At 58.9% G+C, this 23,611-nt stretch overlaps 1 protein-coding gene across 5 annotated transcripts in view; it reads right to left on the bottom strand.

Annotated features, from left to right (window-relative positions):
* PALM (paralemmin) overlaps positions 1 to 23,611 on the bottom strand; it is a 40,732-nt gene that overhangs the window by 2,704 nt on the left and 14,417 nt on the right. For 2 of the 5 annotated variants that reach the window (XM_016934491.3, XM_016934492.3), the window contains exons 2-8: positions 20,413 to 20,464; positions 19,514 to 19,594; positions 18,707 to 18,837; positions 15,164 to 15,314; positions 12,263 to 12,284; positions 9,709 to 9,768; positions 5,125 to 5,256 (exon numbers count right to left, since the gene is read on the bottom strand). In XM_016934491.3, the coding sequence (XP_016789980.1) occupies positions 5,125 to 5,256; positions 9,709 to 9,768; positions 12,263 to 12,284; positions 15,164 to 15,314; positions 18,707 to 18,837; positions 19,514 to 19,594; positions 20,413 to 20,464 (629 nt within the window). Of the gene's footprint in view, positions 1 to 5,124; positions 5,257 to 9,672; positions 9,769 to 12,262; positions 12,285 to 15,163; positions 15,315 to 18,706; positions 18,838 to 19,513; positions 19,595 to 20,412; positions 20,465 to 23,611 lie in introns of all 5 variants that reach the window. The other 3 variants (XM_054673840.2, XM_009434237.4, XM_054673841.2) reach the window with 3 other exon arrangements.

Below are 23,611 nucleotides of genomic sequence, written 5' to 3'. Positions count from 1 at the left end.
TCCGCCTCCCTAGTTCAAGCAATTCTCCTGCCTCAGCCTCCTGAGTAGCTGGGATTACAGGCATGCACCAACATGCTTGGCTAATTTTTTGTATTTTTAATAGAGCTGGGGTTTCACTGTTGGCCAGGCTGGTCTCAAACTCCTGACCTCAAGTCATCTGCCCACCTCAGCCTCCCAAAGTGCTGGGATGACAGGCGTGAGCCACCGCACCTGGCCTGTAATTCCATATTCTTTAGCCAACTAGCTCCCACATGATCACCCTGAAAAGTAGGGATTCATTTCTGCTGTAAAGATAGCAAAAATGAAAGTTCAAAGAAGGGACACAGCTGGGCCAAGGTCACAGAGCCAAACCCCTGCTCCTTCCCCGCATTGGGGCCTGTTTCTCTTCTACAAGACAGGACCACCCACCCTGGGGAACTGGAGGTTACAGGGATTCTTTCACTTTTTGAGATGGAGTTTCGCTCTTGTTGCCCAGGCTGGAGTGCAATGGCACGATCTCAGTTCACTGCAACCTCCACCTTCCAGGTTCAAGCAATTATCCTGCCTCAGTCTCTAGAGTAGCTGGGATTACAGGCACCTGCCACCACACCAGGCTGATTTTTGTACGTTTAGTAGAGATGGGGTTTCACCATGTTGGCCAGGCTGGTCTCGAACTCCAGACCTTAGGTGATCCACCCACTTTGGCCTCCCAAGGTGCTGGGATTACACACGTGAGCCACCATGCCTGCTGCTTTTTTTTTTGACTCGCTCTGTCGCCCAGGGTGGAGTGCAGTGGCGTATTCTCAGCTCACTGCAACCTCCACTTCCCAGGTTCAAGCAATTCTCCTGCCTCAGCCTCCAGAGTAGCTGGGATTACAGGCGCCCGCCACCATGCCCGGCTGATTTTTGTATTTTTAGTAGAGATGGGGTTTCACCATGTTGGCCAGGCTGGTCTTGAACTCCTGACCTCAGGTGATCCACCCGCCTTGGCCTCCCAAAGTGCTGGGATTACAGGTGTGAGCCACCATGCCTGGCCATTACAGGGATTCTGATTTTTCCCATCTATGGGTGTATTTGATTGATCTTAAATTGAAATTTTCATTCATTCTAACTTGAGTTAAAGTTTCATTCATTTATTTTTGTTTTCTAGGAGCTTCCCTAAAGGCTATGCATTTTCCTCTGAGGTCTGCTTTGGCTGTGTCCTACGAGTTAGATGATGTTATTCACTTTCTTTTTCTTTTTTTTGAGATGGAGTCTCGCTCTGTCGCCCAGGCTGGAGTGCAGTGGCACCATCTCGGCTCACTGCAAGCTCCGCTTCCTGGGTTCATGCCATTCTCCTGCCTCAGCCTCCTGACTAGCTGGGACTACAGGCGCCCGCCACCACACCCGGCTAATTTTTTGTATTTTTAGTAGAGATGGGGTTTCACCTTGTTAGCCAGGCTGGTCTCGATCTCCTGACCTCGTGATCCTCCCGCCTCGGCCTCCCAAAGTGCTAGGATTACAGGCGTGAGCCACCGTGCCCGGCCAATGTTATTCATTTTCAAGTGTAAATAGTTTTTAATTCCTAGTTTGATTGATTGCCACAGGAAGCCACAATTTATTTAGAAGGGTGTTTTTAAATTTCAGGGAGGAGAGGAACACGGAGCAGAAGATACAAACTCTGTAACAGTCCTAAAACCTCCTTGGCAGCCTGGGCTGCGGTGGTCACTTTCTGACAATGTTCTGTGTTTGAAAAGAATGTGTATTCTCCACTGGGTAGCATTTTATACATATAATCAATCTTGCTAAATGTGTTTCTCAAGTCTTTCCAAATTTCCTTATCTGTGTCTCTCTGACTTGACATTTCTTGAGCTGTGTTGGACTCTCCAAGGACCGGATTTCAGCACCCCACGGCTCCCTGCTATGATCTGACACCAGCCCTAGCTCACAGCCCTGCAAATTCCTTCTAGAAACACGGCTGCCTGGGCCACGCTGGGAGTTGGGAGGGACGCAAGGGGGGCCCCAGGGACTCGCCTCCTCTCCGCCAAGGGTCAGGGCTCCTGTTCCTGGCTACAGACCAGAAGGAAAGTGTTCTCCACTTTCAGTTTCTAAGCCCCCAGGGAGGGGAGTCCATGCTTCAAGGCCTCTCAATGACTTTGGGCTGGAGGCCCAGAGGGTGGGGTGTGTCTGGATCAGGCGGAACTGAACTCAGTGTGTCCCACTGGCCGCTGCCCCAAGACAGGAATCGGAGCCCTCGGCTGCCATGGAAACGGATCACCTGCCCGTTGCTAAGCAACCAGTGTCCAGCCTGGCAGGTCTGGAATCCCCCGGGACCAGGTGAGGCTGAGGAGGGTGGAGTGATGGGGGTGAGGACCTCATCCGGAAGACGAGGCATGGGGACTTCCCAGGGCCACACAGCTGGGGAGAGCTAGAGCTGAGATTCCACCAATGCCACACCCCAAAGCCACTCCAGAGCTGGGCTGCGGGGACCCCTCTGACAGCATCTGGGGCACTGCAGAGGCCAAGCTGCCTCTGAGAACAGAAGGCTTTGGGAATCCAAACCACAGGGAGACCCCAGGTCACGCCACCAGGACAGCCACGAGAATGGGCCACGAGCGCTGGTGAGGACGTGGAGAAACTGGGCCCTCGTCCACGACCTGTGAGAACGGGACAGTGCAGCCGCCGTGGAAAACGGCAGGTCCTCACGGAGCTCCACACAGTTGCCTCAAGACCCAGCAGTTCACTCCTACGTGTACACCCAAAGGCCTCGAAAGCAGGGGCGTGAACAAATACTTGCACACAAATTCCCCAGCATGCTACTCACAGCAGCCAAAGGGTAGAAACAGCCCAACTGTCTACAGATGGAAGAAGGGATAAACCCACCATGGCCCACCCAACCCGTGGAATAGTATTCAGCCATGAAAAGGAGTCAGGCTCTGACCCAGGCCACAGTGCCGATGCACCTTGGGGACGTCACGCCCAGTGAGAGACGCCAGACACAGAAGGCCACGTGCAGTGTGTGACCCCATTTCTTCTCTTTTCTTTCTTTTTTTTTTTTTTTTTTGAGACAGAGTTTCACTCTTGTCTCACAGGCTGGAGAGCAGTGGTGCGATCTCGGCTCACTGCAACCTCCGCCTCCTGGGTTCAAGTGATTCTCCTGCTTCAGCCTCCAAAGTATCTGGGATTACAGGCGTCCGCCACCACGTCCAGCTAATTTTTGTATTTTTAGCAGAGACGGGGGTTCTCCATGTTGGCCAGGCTGGTCTCGAACTCATGACCTCAGGTGATCCACCCGCCTCGGCCTCCCAAAGTGCCGGGATTACAGGTGTGAGCCACCGCACCCGGCCGTGTGATCTCATTTCTATGAAATGTCCAGGACAGGCCAATCCAGAGAGACAGGAGGGGATGCGTGGGTACCAGAGCTGGGGAGGGGATAGGGAGTGACGCTGACTGGGGAGGGGACAGGAAGTGACAGCTGATGGGGATGGGGCTTCTCTCCTCTTTCTTGTTTTTGAGACAGCGTCTTGGTCTGTCGCCCAGGCTGGAGTGCAGGGGTGCCATCATAGCTCATTGCAGCCTCAGTGTCCCGGGCCCAGATGAGCCTCCCATTAAGGCGGAATTTTATGGTCTGCGAATTATATCTCATAAAAGAAAAAGAGGCCGGGTGCGGAGACTCATGCCTGTGGTCTCAGCATTTTGGGAGGCCAAGGCAGGAGGATCGCCTGAGCCCAGGAGCTGGAGGCTGCAGTGAGCCGTGATGGCATCGCTGCACTGCGGCCCGGGCGACAGAGTGAAACTCTTTCTCCAGAAAGTAAATAAAGAAAAAGAAAAAGAAAGAGAGAGACTGGGGCTTCAGTGTGGAGCTTCCCTCCTCCTCCTGGGGTCCCTGGCATCTCCCACAGCCTGTTTGCCTCTTGACCTCTAGGAGGAGCCCTTAAAACCAAATTAGACCTCAGCACCGTCAGGACCCAACGCACCCAAGGCTTCCCAAAGCCCTCAGGACACGGCCCCGCCTGTCCCCCTGCCTCCAGGCAAAGCACCCTTCTCCTCCCTGCGTGAGCCCAGCTCCTCAACTCCCTGACCAACCTGGTTCCCCTCACCCCTGTAGCCTGGCTCCCCTCCCTCCTGTAGCCCGTCTCCCCTCACTCCTGAAGCCAGGCTCCCCCTCACCCCGCACACTGGCTCCTCTCATCCCCTGCAGCCCGGCTCCTCTCATCCCCTGCAGCCCGGCTCCTCTCACCCCTGCAGCCCGGCTCCCCTCACCCCTGCAGCCCAGCTCCCCTCAGCCCTCCAGCCCAGCTGACTCCATCCTACCTCAGGGCCTTTGCAGGGGCTGTGGCTCTGCCAGGTGTGGTTCCCATGCACTGCGTGTCTCTGATGAGCCCCTGCTTGCCTCCTCTGGGAAGCCTCCCCCGGCCCCATCCTCACCCTGTGAGACTTCTCACAGCCCCCTGGATGTGCATTTTCTGTGGCTTCTGTCACTCTAGCAATTCTTTTTTTATTATTTTTTTATTGTTAAGAGACAGGGTCTCACTCTGTCACCCAGGTTGGAGTGCAGTGGTGCGATCACGGCTCACTACAGCCTCAACCTCCTGGGCCCAAGTGATCCTCCCATCTCAGCCTCCCAAGTAGCTGGGACCACAGGCACGCACCACCATGCCAGGGTAATTTTTTTTTTTTTGGTAGAGACGGAGCCTTGCTATGCTGCCCAGGCTGGTCTCAAACTTCTGGGCTCAAGTGATCCTCCTCCCTCGGCCTCCCAAAGTGCTGGGACTAAAGGCATGAGCCCTTGGGCTAGCAGTAATTATTTAAATGAATTATTTAGGAGCTCCAGATGGAAGGGCCCGGTTTGCCACCCGGCAAGGACAGAAGCTGAATCTACCTCCGGATTTCCCTCCAGAGCCCGGCTGGGTACCTGGTGCCCGGCTCAGCTTTCAGGCAGCTTTCTGGAGTGGATGAATGATTGGGCAGTGGGCCCAGGGCTGAACGACCTCTGAGCCCAGCTGTGGGCCGCAGGGGGTGAGGCCCTGGCCTGAACAGCGTCATCTGCTTCACATCGAATCGGGGTCCTGACTCCGGGGCAGACGCTGGACCCACACGCTGGGAGCACACGTGTTCGGGGCTCTGGCCCGGGTGGAGGGAGGGCAGGGGCCGGGGTGCTCGTACCTTTGGTCTCGTCCTCGTAGACTTTGATGCCCAGAGGGAGCGGCTGCCGAGGGAGCAGCGTGGTGCTGGACAGCACCCTGGTCTCCCCTGTCACCTTGTCCTTCTCCACAGTGATCTCAACCGAGTACATGGCTGGCACGAGAGTCACGGGGTTACACCACGGCCTGCCCACCCCCGCACCCCCCCGCCGGGCTGCGGCCAAGCCAGGGAGGGGGGAGCCAGCAGCGCAGAGCCAAGCAGCGATGGGGCAGGTGGAGCCGGGGATGCCTGGGCACCTTCTCGACACGGCCCTCCCCAACTCTACAACCCTCCATAGCTCCCCAGTGCCCAGAGACGACCAGTCCAACTCTACATCCCTCCATAGCTCCCCAGTGCCCGGAGACGACCAGTCTGAACACCTCTCCTTGGCATTTGAGGCCCATCCTGCTGTCCGCCCAGATGGTCCTCGTCCCTGTACTCTGCACTGTGTCCTCTGTTTCGCCACCAAACTCTTGTCTGTCAAGCTCAGTTTCCAGCCCAGCCCATCTGGAAAGCCTTCATTGTTCCCGGATCTTTTTAATTTTTTTGAGATGGAGCCGCCTTGCTCTGTCGCCCAGGCTGGAGCACAGTGGTGTGATCTGGACTCACCTCCCGGTTCTAGCGATTCTACTGCCTCAGCCTTCCACATAGCTGGGACTACAGGCGCCCGCCACCACGCCCAGCTAATTTTTGTATTTTTAGTAGAGACGGGGTTTCTCTATGTTGGTCAGGCTGGTCTCAAACTCCTGACCTCAGGTGATCCACCTGCCTTGGCCTCCCAAAGTGCTGGGATTACAGGCGTGAGCCACCGCACCTGGCCTATTATTTAAATAGATACAGGGTCTCCCTCTGTTGGCCAGGCTGGAGTGGAGCGGCATGATCACAGCTCACTGCAGTCATGACCTTCCTGGCTCACCCCATTCTCCCACCTCAGCCTCCCAAGTAGCTGGGACCACAGGTGTGCGCCACCACACCCGGCTAATTTATTTATCTTTTTTGGAAATGGGGTTCTCACTATGTTGCCCAGGCTGGTCTCAAACTCCTGGGCTCAAGCAATCCTCCCACCTCGGCCTCCCAAAGCGCTGGGATTATAAACGTGAGCCCTCGAGCCCCACCATTCCTGGTTTCTCAGAGGAGCAGGTGAATCCCAGAGAGATCCTGCCTTGCCCGGGGTCACGGCGGAGACTGGGGCTCAGTCTGCAGACCCACAACCCCCACCCCGACCATCCAAGCTCCCAGGACTCGACGCCTCCTTCCAGCCAACGGTCGGACATGCCGTCATCTATTTAGACTCAGAATGAAGGAACCCTCCTGAGATAGTCGAACTCGCTACTCATCAGGGCCCTAACTCCACAGCCAGCACCTCGCCCCTGCTCTGTAAAAATCATTCCTGCAGAAACCACACAGAGCCTGCATCCTAACAGCGACTGGTGGCTGCCCGCCACCCCCAGGCCTGCTTGAAGATGCCGAGCACTGGGGATCACCAGGCACCTCCCTGAGACCCCGCCCCGCAGTGGGAGCTGAACAGGGCTGCCAGGACTGGCCTGACCCATGACACTGCACCCCAGGTGCGGCCCGGCCTCAGGGCCTTTGCACAGGCTGTTCCCAATGCCTGGCACACCCTTCCCCCAGATAGCTGCATGTCCTCACCACTTCTGAGGGGCCATCGGTCCCCATCGTGGGCAGCCCTGCCATCACCTGGCCCCTCGGCCCCCACAGCCACCTCGTTTCCCTCCTCCCACCCAACCTCGACGCTCAGGCCCGGCTGCGGCCCTGGACTCTGCTCTGCGCCGGGGACCTCGCCCAGGCACTGGGCTCTAATCTCCCGCACACCCATCCCCACCTGGACCTTGACCTGGACTCAGCCCCTATCCACAGGGGCCCCACTCTCACACGTCCATAACACTACTCCCAATCTGTCCCCTACACCTGCCCCCACCCTGGCTCTTCCCACCCGTTGGGGGCAGCTCAGTCCTCCCTCTTTTTTTTTTGAGACAAAGTTTTGCTCTTGTTGCCCAGGCTGGAGTGCAGTGGCGTGATCTCAGATCACTGCAATCTCTGCCTCCCAGGTTCAACCGATTCTCCTGCCTAAGGCTCCTGAGCAGCTGAGATTACAGGCACCTGCCACCATGCCCAGCTAATTTTTTGTATTTTTACTAGAGACAGGGTTTCACCGTGTTAGCCAAGATGGTCTCGATCTCCTGACCTCATGATCTGCCCCCCTCGGCCTCCCAAAGTGCTGGGATTACAGGGGTGAGCCACCACGCCTGGCTAATTTTTCTATTTTTTAGTAGAGACGGGGTTTCACCATGTTGCTCAGGCTGGTCTTGAACTCCTGACCTCAAATGATCTGCCCGCCTTGGCCTCCAAAGGTGCTGGGATTACAGGCGTGAGCCACCGTGCCCGGCCAGTCCTCCCTGACACCTCGTTTCTCCTCAAACCCTGGGGGCTCCACCTTCAGAACACAAGGAACCGCCCACTGCTCGCCCCTCCATGGCCCATCCCAGCCTCCTCCCCCAGCAGCCCTGTCCCCTCCACCTGGCACCGTCCGCGGTCTGTTCTCCCTGCAGTCACCAGAGGGCGTGGGTGAGCACAGAGTCGGGGCGGTCCCGGCTTTGCCTGCAGCCCCCCATGGTTCCCGCCTCCCTCCAGGGAAAAGCCCACGTCCCCTCCCGCCCCGCCACAGGGCCCTCAACAATCTCTCCATCATCTCCCCTCCGCCCTCTCCCCCTCCTCACGCTGCTCCAGCCACACGGATCTCCTGGCCGTTCCTCCAACACCCCAGGCGCAGTCCTGCCCCGGGGCCTTTGCACTGGCCGTGCCCTCTGCCTGGAACACCTTTCCCCAGATAGCTGCGTGCCTGGAACACCTTTCCCCAGATAGCTGCGTGCCTTGGACACCTTCCTCCAGATAGCTGCGTGCCTTGGACACCTTCCTCCAGATAGCTGCGTGCCTTGGACACCTTCCTCCAGATAGCTGCATGCCTTGCTCCCTCAGCACCTCTGGGTCTTTGCTCAGACGTCACCTCTTACGTTGAACGCTCCCCTCCCCTGAGCCCTCTGGTTCAAATTCTCCTTCCTCCAGCTCAACCTCCTTGGCCTCACTTTTCTACCATAGTAGAGGTTGTGGCCCTCATTAGAATACCCTCTCCCCCAATGCCTGGCACGCAGCAGGCGCTTGAAAGGCATTTTGGGTGAAGGGACGACTGTTTTTCAACTCTATAGGTCTGCACAGCCTCAGCCCTCCACCCCAGGCAGCTAGTCCAGAGCTGCCCACACTGTTGAGCAGGTTGCGCACTGCACAAAGTCAGTGGCCACGGGGATCAGCGGGGGACCTGGGCCTCGGTGTCTGCCAGGGCTGGTCTCACTGGCACAGAGGCCCACAGGCACCACCTGCTCTGACAAATGCCTCTGTCTGCTGCATCCTGGGGCAACCCCCACCCTGGACCGTGCTGGAGACCTGGGCCTCCGGGTGGCTCTCCTTCCTTCCAGCCCTGTCCCGTCCCGGGCAGCCTCCCCAGAGTCCTTCTTCACCTCCCTGCCTTGCTGCTTTTTCTGAGACGGAGTCTTGCTCTTGTCGCCCAGGCTGGAGTGCAGTGGCACGACCTTGGCTCACTACAAACTCCGCCTCCCAGGTTCAAGCGATTCTCCTGCCTCAGCGTCCCGAGTAGCTGGGATTACAGGCGTGCACCACCATGCCCGGCTAATTTTTGTATTTTAGTAGAGATGGGGTTTCACCATGTTGGCCAGGCTGGTTTCGAACTCCTGACCTCAGGCGATCCGCCTGCCTCGGCCTCCCAAAGTGCTGGGGTGGGTTACAGGTGTGAGCTCCACGCCCGGCCCTCTGCCTTATTTCTGTGCTGTTCCAGCTCACTCACATAGCAGTGGTTTTGCCGACTGCGACGATTTCTCATTATTGGGCTCCTGTCCTGTGCCAGGCCCCAGGATGGCGTACCGAGGTCCCACCCCTCTGGCAGGCGGAGAAATTCAAGGCGGCAGACGAGGGGTTCGAGGCTGACTTGAGCACCGCGTGGCACTCAGCGTCAACCCCCACCTTCCCCTGCTTCTCGGAAGCGCAGCGGTGCTGGGGACCTGGCTTGGTTGCCTCCAGGGACGGGGCGCCCACTTTCTCCCGGGGCAGCCAGTCCTACTGCCCGAGGACCGGAGCAGGTAAGATTTGCAGCGAGCGTGTTCAGGCGTGAGCGCCACCCCCCGCGGGCCCCAGGAGGGAGCCGTGAGGTTAGGGTGGGATGAAAGCCGTGAGGTCGCGTCGGTTAGAGCCGCCATGCGTGGGGCCCGTCTTCTCAGGGAAGCGTGGGCCGGCGTGGGACCAGGGCAACAAAGCAGAGGGGGCCCCCACCCCAGGCTCGGAGCCTCGGCCTCGGTCCAGCTGCCACCCCCATAACCACGGCCCCGTCAGACGCTGCGGAGAGCAGGTCGGTGTCGCCCCCGCCCCACCCGGCCCCCCGGACCGAGACTTGGTCCCTGACAGCGGCTGGATCTGGGGCCCAGAGCCTGGGGGCCAACCCACCTGCCTTCATCATGGGGAGCCTGGGGGCCAACCCACCTGCCTTCATCATGGGGGAGCCATCAACCGTCCTCAGGGGCGTGTTGGAGACTCGCTTGTCTGCACGGGAGGCGGAAGTGGAGAGAGAGATGGGGGTCAGAGAAGAGGTCACATGTACCCCCCAGACAGCCCAACGCCCCTTCACAGAAGTGCATCCGGACTCCCACATGCACCTGGGCCTTTGACACCCAGACCCCACCCAGACACAGGAACCTGGGCCGCCAGACACCCAGACAGGCACCTGGGCCCTCAGACCCACAGATCCCACCCAGACACCCGGACACAGGCACCTGTGGGCCCCCAGACATCCAGACAAGCACCTGGGCCTTTGACACCCAGACCCCACCCAGACACAGGAACCTGGGCCCCCAGACAGGCACCTGGGCCCTCAGATACACAGATCCCACCCAGACACCCGGACACAGGCACCTGTGGGCCCCCAGACACCCAGACAGGCACCTGGGCCCTCAGACACACAGATCCCACCCAGACACCCGGACACAGGCACCTGGGCCCCCAGACACCCAGACAGGCACCTGGGCCCTCAGACACACAGATCCCACCCAGACACCCAGACACCCAGACACAGGAACCTGGGCCCTCAGACATCCAGACAGGCACCTGGGCCCTCAGACACACAGATCCCACCCAGACATCCAGACACAGGCACCTGGGCCCTCAGATACACAGATCCCACCCAGACACCCGGACACAGGCACCTGTGGGCCCCCAGACACCCAGACAGGCACCTGGGCCCTCAGACACACAGATCCCACCCAGACACCCGGACACAGGAACCTGGGCCCCCAGACATCCAGACAGGCACCTGGGCCCTCAGACACACAGATCCCACCCAGATACCCGGACACAGGCACCTGGGCCCCCAGACACCCAGACAGGCACCTGGGCCCTCAGACACACAGATCCCACCGAGACACCCAGACACAGGAACCTGGGCCCCCAGACATCCAGACAGGCACCTGGGCACTCAGACACACAGATCCCACCCAGACACCCGGACACAGGCACCTGGGCCCCCAGACACCCAGACAGGCACCTGGGCCCTCAGACACACAGATCCCACCGAGACACCCAGACACAGGAACCTGGGCCCCCAGACATCCAGACAGGCACCTGGGCACTCAGACACACAGATCCCACCCAGACACCCGGACACAGGCACCTGGGCCCCCAGACACCCAGACAGGCACCTGGGCCCTCAGACACACAGATCCCACTCAGACACCCAGACACAGGAACCTGGGCCCCCAGACATCCAGAAAGGCACCTCGGCCCTCAGACACACAGATCCCACCCAGACACCCGGACACAGGCACCTGTGGGCCCCCAGACATCCAGACAAGCACCTGGGCCCCCAGACACACAGACCCCACCGAGACACCCAAACACAGGCACCTGTGGGCCCCCAGACATCCAGACAAGCACCTGGGCCCCCAGACACACAGACCCCACCGAGACACCCAAACACAGGCACCTGGGCCCCAAGACACAGGCCCCCAGACACAGACACAGGCACCTGGGCCCTCAGACACACAGACCCCACCCAGACACCAGGACACAGGCACCTGCGCCCCCAGACACAGGCCGCCAGACACACAGACCCCGCATAGACACAGGCACCTGGACCCCCACCGAGACCCCTAGAAAATCCCACAGGCAGCCTCACAGTTCATTCCTCATCCTCAGCCCAGTGATTTTCACAAAATCCCTGAGAGGCCTGTCTGGATTTTTTAATGATTAATTTTTAATTCTACAGTAAGACAAGGAGACACTCTCCTTATGAATAATTAACACACGACAAACCAGGCCAGAAGCACTTCAGGCGCCAGTGTCAATCCCGGCTGGTGGCTGTCCCGCTATCGATACAGAAGCGGACACGTTCCGTGAAATGCAGTTTACAGACAGGGTCTCGCTCTGTCTCCCAGGCTGGGGTGCAGTGGTGCGATCACAGCTCAACCTCCTGGGCTCAAGTGATCCTCCCACCTCAGCCTCCCGAGCAGCTGGGACTACAGGTGCGCAGCACACCCGGCTAATTTTTTTGAATTTTTAGTAGAGATGGGGTTTCACTATGTTGGCCAGGCTGGTCTTGAACTCCTGACCTCAAGGGATCCACCTGTCTCAACCTCCCAGAGCGCTGGGGTTACAGGCCTGAGCCACTGGGCCTGGCCGGTGGCTAATTTTTTTATGTTTGGCAGAGACAGGGTCTCCCTGCGTTGCCCAGCATGCTCTTGAACTCCTGGGCTCAAGCGATCCTCCTGCCTCAGCCTCCCAAAGTGCTGGGATTACAGGCATGAGCCACCACACCCGGCTGATTGTCTTTGCATTTTTTCAGTAGACACTGAGTTTCGCCATGTTGGTCAGGCTGGTCTCGAACTCCTGACCTCAGGAGATCTACCCGCCTCGGCCTCCCAAAGTGCTGGGATCACAGGCGTGAGGCACCGAGCAACTTTGTAGCTTCACTCCCTGCCCTGCCATCCCCTCTCTGGCCACCAGAGTGCGCCGAGGCCCCACGAGTTCCTTCCAGAAGTCCTACCTTTGGGCGTGCCCACCGGCGTCTGCAAGAAAGAAGAGAGAAGGGTCAGGGGCGTCAGCATCCCCGGGAAGAGGAAGGGGAGCCATAGGGTCAGGAGCCTGGGGAGGGCATGGCACAGTGGGTGACGTCATACGCACCCGCTTCTCATCCTATCCTCTTGGGACTCTGGCCAGAAACACAGAGGTCATCTTTCTTTTTAATTTTTTTTGAGACGGAGTTTCGCTCTTGTTGCCCAGGCCGGAGTGCAATGGGGCAATCTTGGCTCACTGCAACCTCCGCCTCCTGGGTTCAAGCGATTCTCGTGCCTCAGCCTCCCCAGTAGCTGGGGTTACAGGCCTGCGTCATCGCACCTGGCTAATTTTGTATTTTTAGTAGAGACGGGGTTTCTCCATGTTGGCCAGGCTGGTTTCGATCCCCTGACCTCAGGTGATCCGCCCACCTCGGCCTCCCAAAGTGCCAGGATTACAGGCTGAGCCACCACGTCCGGTCCATCTCATTTCTTCCCTCCCTCCCCACATACCCCCGCATCAGCGGCTCCCGCAGGTCGCCCTGAATCCAGCCGGCTCCTCCGTGCCCCTCCAGTCTCATCCACTCCTGCTCTCAAGCGATCCTCCTGCCTTGGCCTCCTGGGAGCCACTGTGCGAGGCTCAGGGTCTAGTGTCTCCTGTCTGAGCCCGTTCTGCCCTGCATGGTCAGACCCTGCACACAGGCCCCTCTCCCTGAACTGTGCCCTGGCATCCCTGGTCTTCTTGCTGTTTCTGGGACACACTCCTGTCTCAGGGCTGTGGTGTCTGATGCTCCCTCAGTGCACTCTTCCCTCATCACGTCACTGGGTGTGCCCGTCAGGAAGGCAGGGGCCGTGCATGTGTATTGCTGAGTCTCCCATGCCAGCACTAGTCCATGCTCAAACAACCTTCAGGGAAAAGCACCTGGAGAACTCCTATTCAACCTTCAAAACCCACTTCCTTGGCTGGGCACGGTGGCTCATGCCTCTAATCCCAGCACTTTGGGAGGCCGAGGCGGGCGGATCACCTGAGGTCAGGAGTTCGAGACCAGCCTGACCAACATGGCCAAACCCTGTCTCTACTAAAAATACAAAATTAGCTGGGCGTGGTGGCGGGCGCCTGTAATCCCAGATACTTAGGAGGCTAAGGCAGGAGAATCACTTGAACCCGGGAGGTAGAGGTTGCTGAAATCGTGCCATTGCACTCCAGCCTGGGTAACAAGAGTGAAACTCTTGTCTCAAAAAAAAAAACCACAAAAAAACCACCCCACGTCCTCCAGGTTGCCTGCCCAGCCCTCCCACGAAACCCACGTCCTCCAGGTCGCCTGCCCAGCCCTCCCACGAATGAGGCACTTCCTTGGGGATTCCACAGCGCCCTGGGCTTCCCACCTCTTCGGCCTGACCACCTTCCCTGGGTGGTCCCCAATTCACGCCATCTTCCCACCTGACGTGAGCTCAGTGAGGTCCAGGACTGTGCCCAGAACCAGGTTTTTTTTTAAGAAAGAATCTTGCTCTGTCTCCCAGGCTGGAGTGTAGTGGCGTGATCTCAGCTCACTGCAACCTCTGCCCCCTGGGTACAAGTGATTCTCAGCCTCAGCCTCCCGAGCAGCTGAGATTACAGGTGCCGGCCATGACATCTGGTTAATTTTTGTATTTTTAGTAGACATGGGGTTTTATCATGTTGGTCAGGCTGGTCTTGAACTCCTGACCTCAAATGATGTGCCTGCCTCGGCCTCCCAAAGTGCTGCGATTACAGGCGTGAGCCACTAAGCCCGGCCAAGGGTCTGGTTTTAACATCGTCTGGCTTAGATGGCAGATGCCAGAATTAACAGCCGACTCCACTAAGGACCACTCAGCTGTGTGGCCTTGAGCCAGCCTCTCTTCCTCTGTGGGCTGCGATTTTTACTTCCATCAAACGGGGATACTGTTCCCACGAGAAGGGCTTTCGGGAGCCTCAGCCACATGAAACAGATGCAGGTGATCGATAGAAACCATGACAACCCCAGCCTGGACAGCAGAGTGAGACCAAAAATACAGAAATTAGCCGGGCGTGGTGGTGCGTGCCTGTGGTCCCAGCTACTCGGGAGGCTGAGGCAGGAGGATCGCTGGAGCTGGGGAAGTCGAGGCTGCAGTGAGCTGTGATTGTGCCACTGCACTCTGGCTGGCCTGGGTGACAGAGTGAGACCCTGTGTCAAAAACAAACACAGAAACAAAATAACCAGGCCAAGTAAGGTGACTCATGCGTGTAATCCCAGCAATTTGGGAGGCCGAGGTGGGTGGATCACCTGAGGTCAGGAGTTTGGGACCAGCCTGGCCAACATGGGGAAACCTCATCTCTACTAAAAATACAAAAAAATTAGCCAGGTATGGTGGCAGGCGCCTGTAGTCCCAGCTACTTGGGAGGCTGAGGCAGGAGAATTGCTTGAACCTGGGAGGTGGAGGTTGCAGACTGTACCACTACACTCCAGCCTGGGCAACAGAACGAGTCTCAAAAAACAACAAAAGCAAAAAAACACTATGACCACACCCACCAGCACCGGGTCTCCTGCTGCTCCCTGAGCCCTTCTGACGCCCCTAGGTGGGTCTCCTGCTTCCCTGAGTCCTTCTGATGCCCCCAGGTGGGTCTCCTGCTTCCCTGAGTCCTTCTGATGCCCCCAGCGGTGGCTGCTCTGATTACTCCCCCATCTTACAGATGGGAAAACCGAGGCCCAGCAAGGCGAAACCACGTGTCCCGGCTCACACAGCTGGGAAGTGGCTCCGGTGAGCTGGAAATCAAGTGCCTGGCTCTAGTCTGTGCCTGTCCCCTCAGCTACGCTGACATGGAAGGGCTGGGGCCTCGCTCTGGGGCCAGCGGGAGTGGATGCCTGGGGATCCGCTCCCCCCAGTCACCCCCTTACCTGCTGTGAATTCATCACCACCTCTGTCTTGCGCTCCTCCTTGGCTGGACTCGGGGCTGGGGCCCGGACGGGGCTCGGGGCCGCCGCGTTCTCCTTGGCAGCGGCTGGGGCGGAGTCTCCACGCTCCAGCACCTCAATTTCCTTCTCCAACCTGGGGAGAGGGTGTGCGTGTGAGGGTGACTCCTGCATCCCCGGTGGGGCTCTGGGCACCTTCTGTATGACAGCTCCCCAATGTCTTTTTTTTGAGACAGATTCTCGCTCTTGTTGCCCAGGCTGGAGTGCAATGGCGTGATCTTGGCTCGCTGCAACCTCCACCTCCCGGGTTCAAGTGATCCTCCTGCCTCAGGGTCTCGAGTAGCTGGGATTGCAGGCGCCCACCACCACACCCAGCTAATTTTTTGTATTTTTAGCAGAGACGGGATTTCACCATGTTGGCCAGGCTGGTCTTGAACTCCCGACCTCAGGTGATCTGCCCGCCTCATCCTCCCAAAGTGCTGGGATTACAGGCGTGACCCACCGCACTCGGCCTAGCTCTCTGAATTTAAGGCTCCCAGGCAGCCCCAAGAGGCATCGTGCTCTTTCATGATGGGGGAAACTGAGGCACGGAGTGCAAAAGCCACATGGCCAGCAGGTAGCAGAGGCGGGATCCAAACCAGGGCTGACTCCCTGTGTCCCCTGACCCCTGGCCTGCGCTGTTTATGTCACTGTCTGTATCAAATGAACTCTCCTTTCCCGCTCAAATTTGCGTATTTTAACAGGAAACTTTATCTCACCAGGGAAACTGGAAAAACCATGTCACTTTCCAAGTATTAGAAGATAACGGGACAAACAGATCCAGGAAAACAAAACCGGGATATGAAATCCCAGCCCCGGGGTTTGGCAAGGGCGGGCGACATTCACGGCAGCTCAGCCTCAGCCTGAGGACAGGACAGACGAGGGCTGAGTGCGTAAGTCTAACAAGGTGGGCCCAGGCTGACAGGTTGGACACAGAGCCAGACTTGTGTCCCCCCCAACCAGAAGAGGGGTCCAGCCCACAGTCCGCCTGGAGGGCTTCCTGCAGGAGGTGTCTGGGAGCCCACAGTCAGCCTGGAGGGCTTCCTGCAGGAGGTGCCTGGGCAGAGCCCCTGAGCAGGCAGAAGGTGGGTAGTGGAGACCCAGAGCAGCTCAGTTTCAGCACCTGAGAAGCAGGCTGCCCTGGGGAGGGGTGAAGCTGAGGCCTCTGAAAGCAAACTAGGCCTCAAGCCAGGTCTTCACCCTCCATCGAGGGGCCTGAGCCTGTGCCCACTAGGGCCACGTGAAAAGAACACCAGTGTGCCCAGCCCCCACGGCCAGTAACTCCCACTGCCTTCGCCCAGGTGTCTGACCATCCACCTCTCTGCAGACAGGGCCAGGCCCGTCTCAGCCCCACCTCTGTCTGAACATCCCGTCCAGCCCAGGGACACAGCTGGTGCTTAATGTTTGCTGGAATTAAGATGCACAGTGGGGCCAGGCGCGGTGGCTCACACCTGTAATCCCAGCACTTTGGAAGGCAGAGGCGGGCGGATCAGCTGAGGTTGGGAGTTCGAGACCAGCCTAACCAACATGGTGAAACCCCGTCTCTACTAAAAATGCAAAATTAGCCAGGCGTGGCGGGCACCTGTAATCCCAGCTACTCGGAAGGCTGAGGCAGGAGAATGGCGTGAACCCGGGAGGCGGAGCTTGCAGTGAGCTGAGATCGCGCCACCGCATTCCAGCCTGGGCGACAGAGCGAGACTCCTTCTCAAAAAAAAAAAAAAAAAAAAGACGCACCGTGGGATTTTTGCCTCCCTGGGTCACAGGTGAGGAAACTGAGGCCCAGGGAGTGGGTAACACTCAGCTCATTCCAAGGCCCCAAACCCACCAGAACTGCCCCACCCTGTCCATACCTTCCTTTTTTAGACAGATTCTCGCTCTGTCCCCCAGGCTGGAGTGCAGTGGCTTGATCTCGGCTCACTGAAACCTCCGCCTCCCGGGTTCAACCAATTCTCCTACCTCAGCCTCCCCAGTAGCTGGGATTACAGGCGCCCGCCACTAATCCACCTAATTTTTGCATTTTTAGTAGAGACTGGGTTTCGCCATCTTGGCCAGGCTGGTCTCAAATCTCTGACCTCAGGTGATCCTCCCGCCTCGGCCTCCCAAAGTGCTGGGATTACAGGTGTGAGCCCCACCCACGCCCAGCATGTCCATGCCTTTATTTTTATTTATTTATTTATTTTTTGAGACCGAGTCTCACTCTGTCGCCCAGGCTAGAGTGCAGCGGCGAGATCTCGGCTCACTGCAAGCTCCGCCTCCCGGGTTCACGCCATTCTCCTGCCTCAGTCTCATGAGTAGCTGGGACTACAGGTGCCTGCCACCACGACTGGCTAATTTTTTTGTATTTTTAGTAGAGACGGGGTTTCACTGTGTTAGCCAGGATGGTCTCGATCTCCTGACCTCGTGATCCACCCACCTCGGCCTCCAAAGTGCTGGGATTACAGGCTTGAGCCACCGCGCCTGGCCTTCTTCTGCCTCAGCCTCCGGAGTAGCTGGGATTACAGGCTGGGCACCACCACACCAGACTAATTTTTGTATTTTTAGTAAAGATGGGGTTTCACGATGTTGGTCAGGTTGGTCTCGAACCTCTGATCTCAAGTGATCCTCCCGCCTCGGCTTCCCAAAGTGCTGGGATCAGGGGTGTGAACCACCGCACCCGGCCTGTCCATGCCTTTACACGTCCTGCCCAGGAGGGAAGTCCATCCCCAACACCCCAACGTGCTTTCTTCAAAGCAAATGGGCAGAACTGGGCAGGGAGGGGCCCCCACGGGGTCAGAACCCAGCGTCTGGGCAGGGCCTGCGAGGTCCCTGTGATCCGGCCGGCCTCCCGCCTCTGGGCCCCTTCCCTGGCCAGGGCAGACGTTTGGAATCTTGGTCGTCACTTCCCTCCACCCTGACCCTGCTGCCCCCGAGCACAGCCTGGGCCTCCCGCCCGCCGGAAACTCCAGGCCTTTGGTCCCAGCCCCCACAGGGATTGCCACTTTCCCCATCCTGTCCCCTTCCTGCCCCCGCCCGAGCTTCCTGCGGGCCCAGCTGCTCTGCATCCATCCCGTTCGAACCATGGGAGCGCTTGCCCGCCAGCTGGGCTGGCGCCAGGAAGCCCCCAGGGAGGCCAATGCCGGCAACACCCAGCTCCAGGGACCCACGAGCTCGACGTCACGTCCCTCGCTGGCCAGCTCCAGGGACCCAGGAGCTCGACGCCACGTCCCTCGCTGGCTCAAACGAGGGCGGTGGGAAGGGAAAGGGGTCTCTCCCTGCCTGAGGCCACGCAGCCAGCCTCTGCCCCCAGCAAGCTGCCCCAGACCCAGGTGGATGCCCCAACCTGATCTGTCCCGTCCTGCGTCCCCCTCAAAGCATGTTGGGTCCTGGCCTGCCCGGTCCACGCATCTCCCTCAAAGCACACTGACGACTCTTCCCAGCCCACACCCTCCCGGGAGCCAGCGGCCCCCGAGGCCCCACCCAGCCCGGTGGCACCCACGCTGCAGCCCCCACCTGGACACCGAGTCCTCCAGCAGCCGTGTCTTCTGCTCGTCGTCCTGCATCTGCCTCCTCAGGTCCTCATCCCCCTCTGAGGCCGAGGACGGCGTCCCCTCCAGCAGCCAACGCTCCCGCAGTGCCTTGGACTGAGCAGCAGGGGTCCAGGTCAGAGTCGTGGGCAGGACCAGGGCCAGGGTTAAGACTTAAGACTGAGGTCAGGGTCAGGGTCAGGATCAGGGTCGGGGTTGAGGCAGGACCAAGGTTGGGGTCAGGGTTATGGTTGGGATCAGTGCTGAGGTCAGAATCACCATCGAGGTTGGGGGTCAGGGTCTGGGTCAGAGTCAAGGTCAGGGTCAGGATTGAGGTTGGGGTCAGGTCAGGGTCAGAGTCAGAACTGAGATCAGGGTCAGGGTCGGGGTCAGGTTGGGGTCAGGGTCGGGGTCGGGATCAGGGTCAGGGTTGGGGTCAGGGTGGGAGTCAGGGTCAGGTTGGGGTCAGGGTCGGGGTCAGGGTCAGGGCTGGAGGCAGGGTGAGGTTTAGGATCAAGGTCAGGGTCAGGGTTGGAGGCTGGGATCAGGTTTGGGGTCAGGGTCGGGTTTGGGGTCAGGGTCGGGGTCAGGGTCAGGTTGGGGTCAGGGTCAGGGTTGGGGTCAGGGTCAGGGTTGGGGTCAGGGTCAGGGTTGGGGTCAGGGTCAGGGCTGGAGGCAGGGTCAGGGTCAGGGTTGGGATTGGGGTCAGGGTTGGGCAGGAGTCCGGGGCTGGGTCGCCTCCGCCTCACAGCCGCCTGCACTCCCTGACCCTGGGTCCCTGCCCCGCTCGTACCTTCAGGTGCTGCAGCTGCCTCCGCTCGTCCTCCAGCTGCCGGCGCTTGTTCTCGATCTCCGCCTGCCGCTTCCGCTTCTCCTGTGGGGAGGGCCGGGTGGGGTCAGGGATGGGCGTGGGGGTCCCGGAGACCCCCCCACCCCCACGCAAGGCTCTGCCCAGCCCGATCCTGCTTCCTCCGTCCGGGGATCCACGTGGCCCACTGGCTTCCAGGTGACAGCGGATCGCACCACTGTACTCCAGCCCGGGACAGCAGCGCAATACCCTGTCTCGAAAATCAATGACTGGCCGGGCACGGCGGCTCACGCCTGTAATCCCAGCACTTTGGGAGGCCAAGGCGGGAGGATCACTTGAGTTCAGGAGTTCGAGACCAGCCTGGCCAACATGGTGAAACCCCAACTCTACTAAAAATACAACAATTAGCCCAGCGTGGTGGCGGTCACTCGTAATCCCAGCTACTCGAGAGGCTGAGGCAGGAGAGTCACTTGAACCCGGGAATCGGGCCACGTCACAGGAGGGTCGGGTCACAGAGAGGGGTCTGCGGACACCAAGAGGGCCTTCTTGGGCCAGAGGCCACCAAGATGGCACCAAAGCACATCTGTGCTCCCATCACCAAAGTTTATTTTCCTGCAGGACGAGGGCAGGGTTCCAGGGAATGCCAGCCTCAGTTTCCCCGCCGACCCATCAGGCAGAGCGAGGCCGGGGGTCCAGGAGCTGCCGACTCAGGGGGTCTCCACTTCCATTCTCTGCGGGTCAGCAGGATCCAAGTTTCCCAAGCAGATAACTCACCACCCACCATGCCCTGGTTCCAGGTCCTAGGACAGGCCCGGGGCCCGAGACCCCAGTTCCCCCCACTTCCCCACCCCGACCACACCGTCTGCGGGGCGGCGGAAACTCACCGCGATGGCCTGCAGCCGCTCTTGCTGGGACGTGGTCTCTGCCGCCAGGACCCTGCGGGAGGGAGATAAGGTCAAGCTCCGGTTCACTGAGCCCTGCTGTCTGTCAGACGCGGTTCAAATCCCAGCTCTGCCTCTTCCCCTAGGGGTGACCAGGGCAAGGGATTTCCTCTCTGAACCCCAGTTTCCCCTTCTGTAAAGTGGGGCCCTCCCTGCCCCCTCAGCGGCCAAGGAAGCCAGGACAGGAGGGGACGAGGCTCTGCCTAGCGACCAGGAAGGGTTTGGGGAGAAGGGGACATTGAGGCAGGGCCACCAAGGATACATAGGAGTTCACCAGGCATCAAAGGCCAGAGAAGGGTGTTTCGGGAAGAAGGAAGTGTATCACCTCCTGGCCCAGACCATAAGACAGATCAGGACAGTCCTCTCTGCACCCTCCTGCCCACCAAGACCTACTCTGCAGCCCCAGGAGGGGCAAACAGAGGATGAAAGACCCACCAGCCCCACCTCCCAAGCCTGGGCTTGCAAAAGCCCAGAGAGGGAGACGAGCCTCCCAAGGACGCACAGCAAAGGATCCAAGTCCGGATTCAACCCCAGACTCGCTCTTATCCAATCATTGTGGTTTTGTTTGTTTTTTGAGATGGAGTCTTGCTGTCTCCCAGGCTGGAGTGCAGTGGCAGGATCTCAGCTCACTGCAGCCTCCGCCTCCTGGGTTCAAGTGATTCTCCTGCCTCAGCCTCCTGAGTAGCTGGGATGACAGGTGCCTGCCACCACGCCCGGCTAATTTTTTTATCTTTTAGTAGAGACGGGGGTTTCACCATGTTGGCCAGGCTGGTCTCAAACTCCTGACCTCAGGTGATCCACCCGCCTTGGCCTCCCAAAGTGCTGGGATTACAGGCCTGAGCCACCGCGCCGGGCCCAATCATTGTCTTTTGAAAACAGCCCATCCAGTGCAGCTGTAGCCTAACCTCCCAGGGCTGGTATGCGGTAGGCGCTTAACAAATATCGGGGCAGCTGAGGCAGGCGGATCACTTGAGGTCAGGAGTTCGAGACCAGCCTGGCCAACATGGCAAAACCTTGTCTCCACCAAGAAATACAAAAATTAGCTGGGCGTGGAGGCTGAGGCACGAGAATTGCTCCCAACTACTCAGAAGGCTGAGGTGGGAGAATCGCTTGAACCCGGGAGGTCGAGGCTGCAGTGAGCCGAGATCGTGCCACTGCCCTCCAGCCTGGGCAACAGAGTGAGACCCTGTCGCAAAACAAAACAAAAGCAAAACCACGGCTGCTCACGCCTGTAATTTTAGCACTTTGGGAGGCCGAGGTGGGAGGATTACTCCAGCCCAGGAGTTCGAGACCAGCCTAGGCAACCTAGTAAGACCCCATCTCTACCAAAAATAAAAATAAAAAATACTATCAAGGTGTGGTGGTGTGCGCCTGTAGTCCCAGCTACTCGGGAGGCTAAGGTGGGAGGACTGCTTGAGCCTGGGAGGTCCAGGGGGCAGTGAGCTGTGACCCCACCACCCTACTCCAGCCTGGGCAGCAGCATGAGACTGTCTCAAAAATGAATGAATGGCCGGGCGCAGTGGCTCACGCTTGTAATCCCAGCACTTTGGGAGGCTGAGGTGGGAGGATCACCTGAGGTCAGGAGTTCTAGACCAGCCTGCCCAACATGGTGAAATCCCCATCTCTACTAAAAATACAAAAATTAGCCAGGCGTGGTGGTGGACACCTGTAATCCCAGCTACTTGGAGGCTGAGACAGGAGAATGGCTTGAACCCAGGAGGCAGAGGTTGCATGAGCCGAGATCGCGCCACTGCACTCCAGCCTGGGCAACAGAGCAAGACTCCACCTCAAACAAACAAACAAACAATAAATGAATGAATGAATACCACTGTTGCCGGATACACCTGAAGGGATTGGGCTTCTGGCTTCAAAGATACAGGGCCCTTTGTGGTGTGGGAAGGAGGTCCAGAAACCGAAGCCCTCGCCACCCCCACCAGGCACCCACCACACGCTCACCCGCCCAGGAAAGAACCGAGAAATTCTGTGGTTCTCTGACCTCCCCACAGCAACCTCGCCCTGCAGCTCCAGAAGCTGGTGCAGAGCCCCCCTCCTCATCTGTCTGCAGCCCCGTGGTCCACACGGAGTTCAGGGCACCCCCACCCCACTGCTTTCTCGCTTCCCCTCCCACCTGCTAGAAGAAGAGCTTTGCCACCCAACCCCTCCCCTCCCTGGTCTGTGGGCCCTCAGAAAGCTGCACGTAGTAGGTGCTTAGTAAAATGCAAAAAGCAGGCCGGGCGCAGTGGCTCACGCCTGTAATCCCAGCGCTCTGGGAGGCCGATGCGAGCGGATTACCTGAGGTCGGAAGTTCGAGACCAGCCTGGCCAACAGAGACGGTAAAACCCCGTCTCTACCAAAAAATACAAAAAGTAGCCAAGCGTGATGGCAGGCACCTGTAAAACCAGCTACTTGAGGAGCTGAGGCAGGAGAATTGATTGAACCCAGGAGGCGGAGGTTGCAGTGAGCAGAGATCACGCCGCTGCACTCCAGCCAGGGCAACAAAGCGAGACTCCGTCAAAACCAAAACAAAACAAAACAACAAAAACAAAAACGCAAGGAGCACCGAGCCCTAGACTGGGACTGAGCTTGGCCTTGACCTTCCCAACAACCCTCAGGCTTCCAAGGCTGTTGCAGCGAGGCAGGGAGAGGACGGTGGGGGTTGGCGGTGGGTGTCCCAAGCTCTGGGCGGCATCAACAGGGGGAGGCCCAGGCTGACGGGCAGGGCCTGGCGGGAACCAGGGGTGAGGGGGTGGGAGACAGGTTCCCCCGACCCCCAACATCTTATCTTCCCAGAGACTGAAATTACAGCCCGCCCTTCGTGTCTGCCACCACCCCCAGCCCTCTCAGCCTGGTGTCAGGGCCCAGAGCCAGCCCTGCCTCCAAAGAGCCCTCGCGCCTCTCTGGGCCTCAGTTTCCCCATCCATGCAAACACGGAGGCACAGATGCCTGCAGCTCTAAGGCCTCCTATGACTTCCCCCTTGTGCCCCTGTCCCCTCCCCCAGTTCAGCAGAGAAAATGAAACTGCACAGGGCACTGGCTCACCCCCAGCCCTGCCTGGGAGGCTGCTCCGGGTCAAGACCTCCCTGGAGCCTGAGGCGCCCCGCCTGCCCACCCCACTCGGGTTCGGTTTCCTGGCCCTGCTGAG

This window comes from Pan troglodytes, chromosome 20 (assembly GCF_028858775.2).
Source record: "Pan troglodytes isolate AG18354 chromosome 20, NHGRI_mPanTro3-v2.0_pri, whole genome shotgun sequence".
Lineage (NCBI taxonomy): Eukaryota > Metazoa > Chordata > Mammalia > Primates > Hominidae > Pan > Pan troglodytes.
Note: the sequence above shows the minus strand (reverse complement) of the source record. Positions and strands in the feature narration are given on the sequence as shown.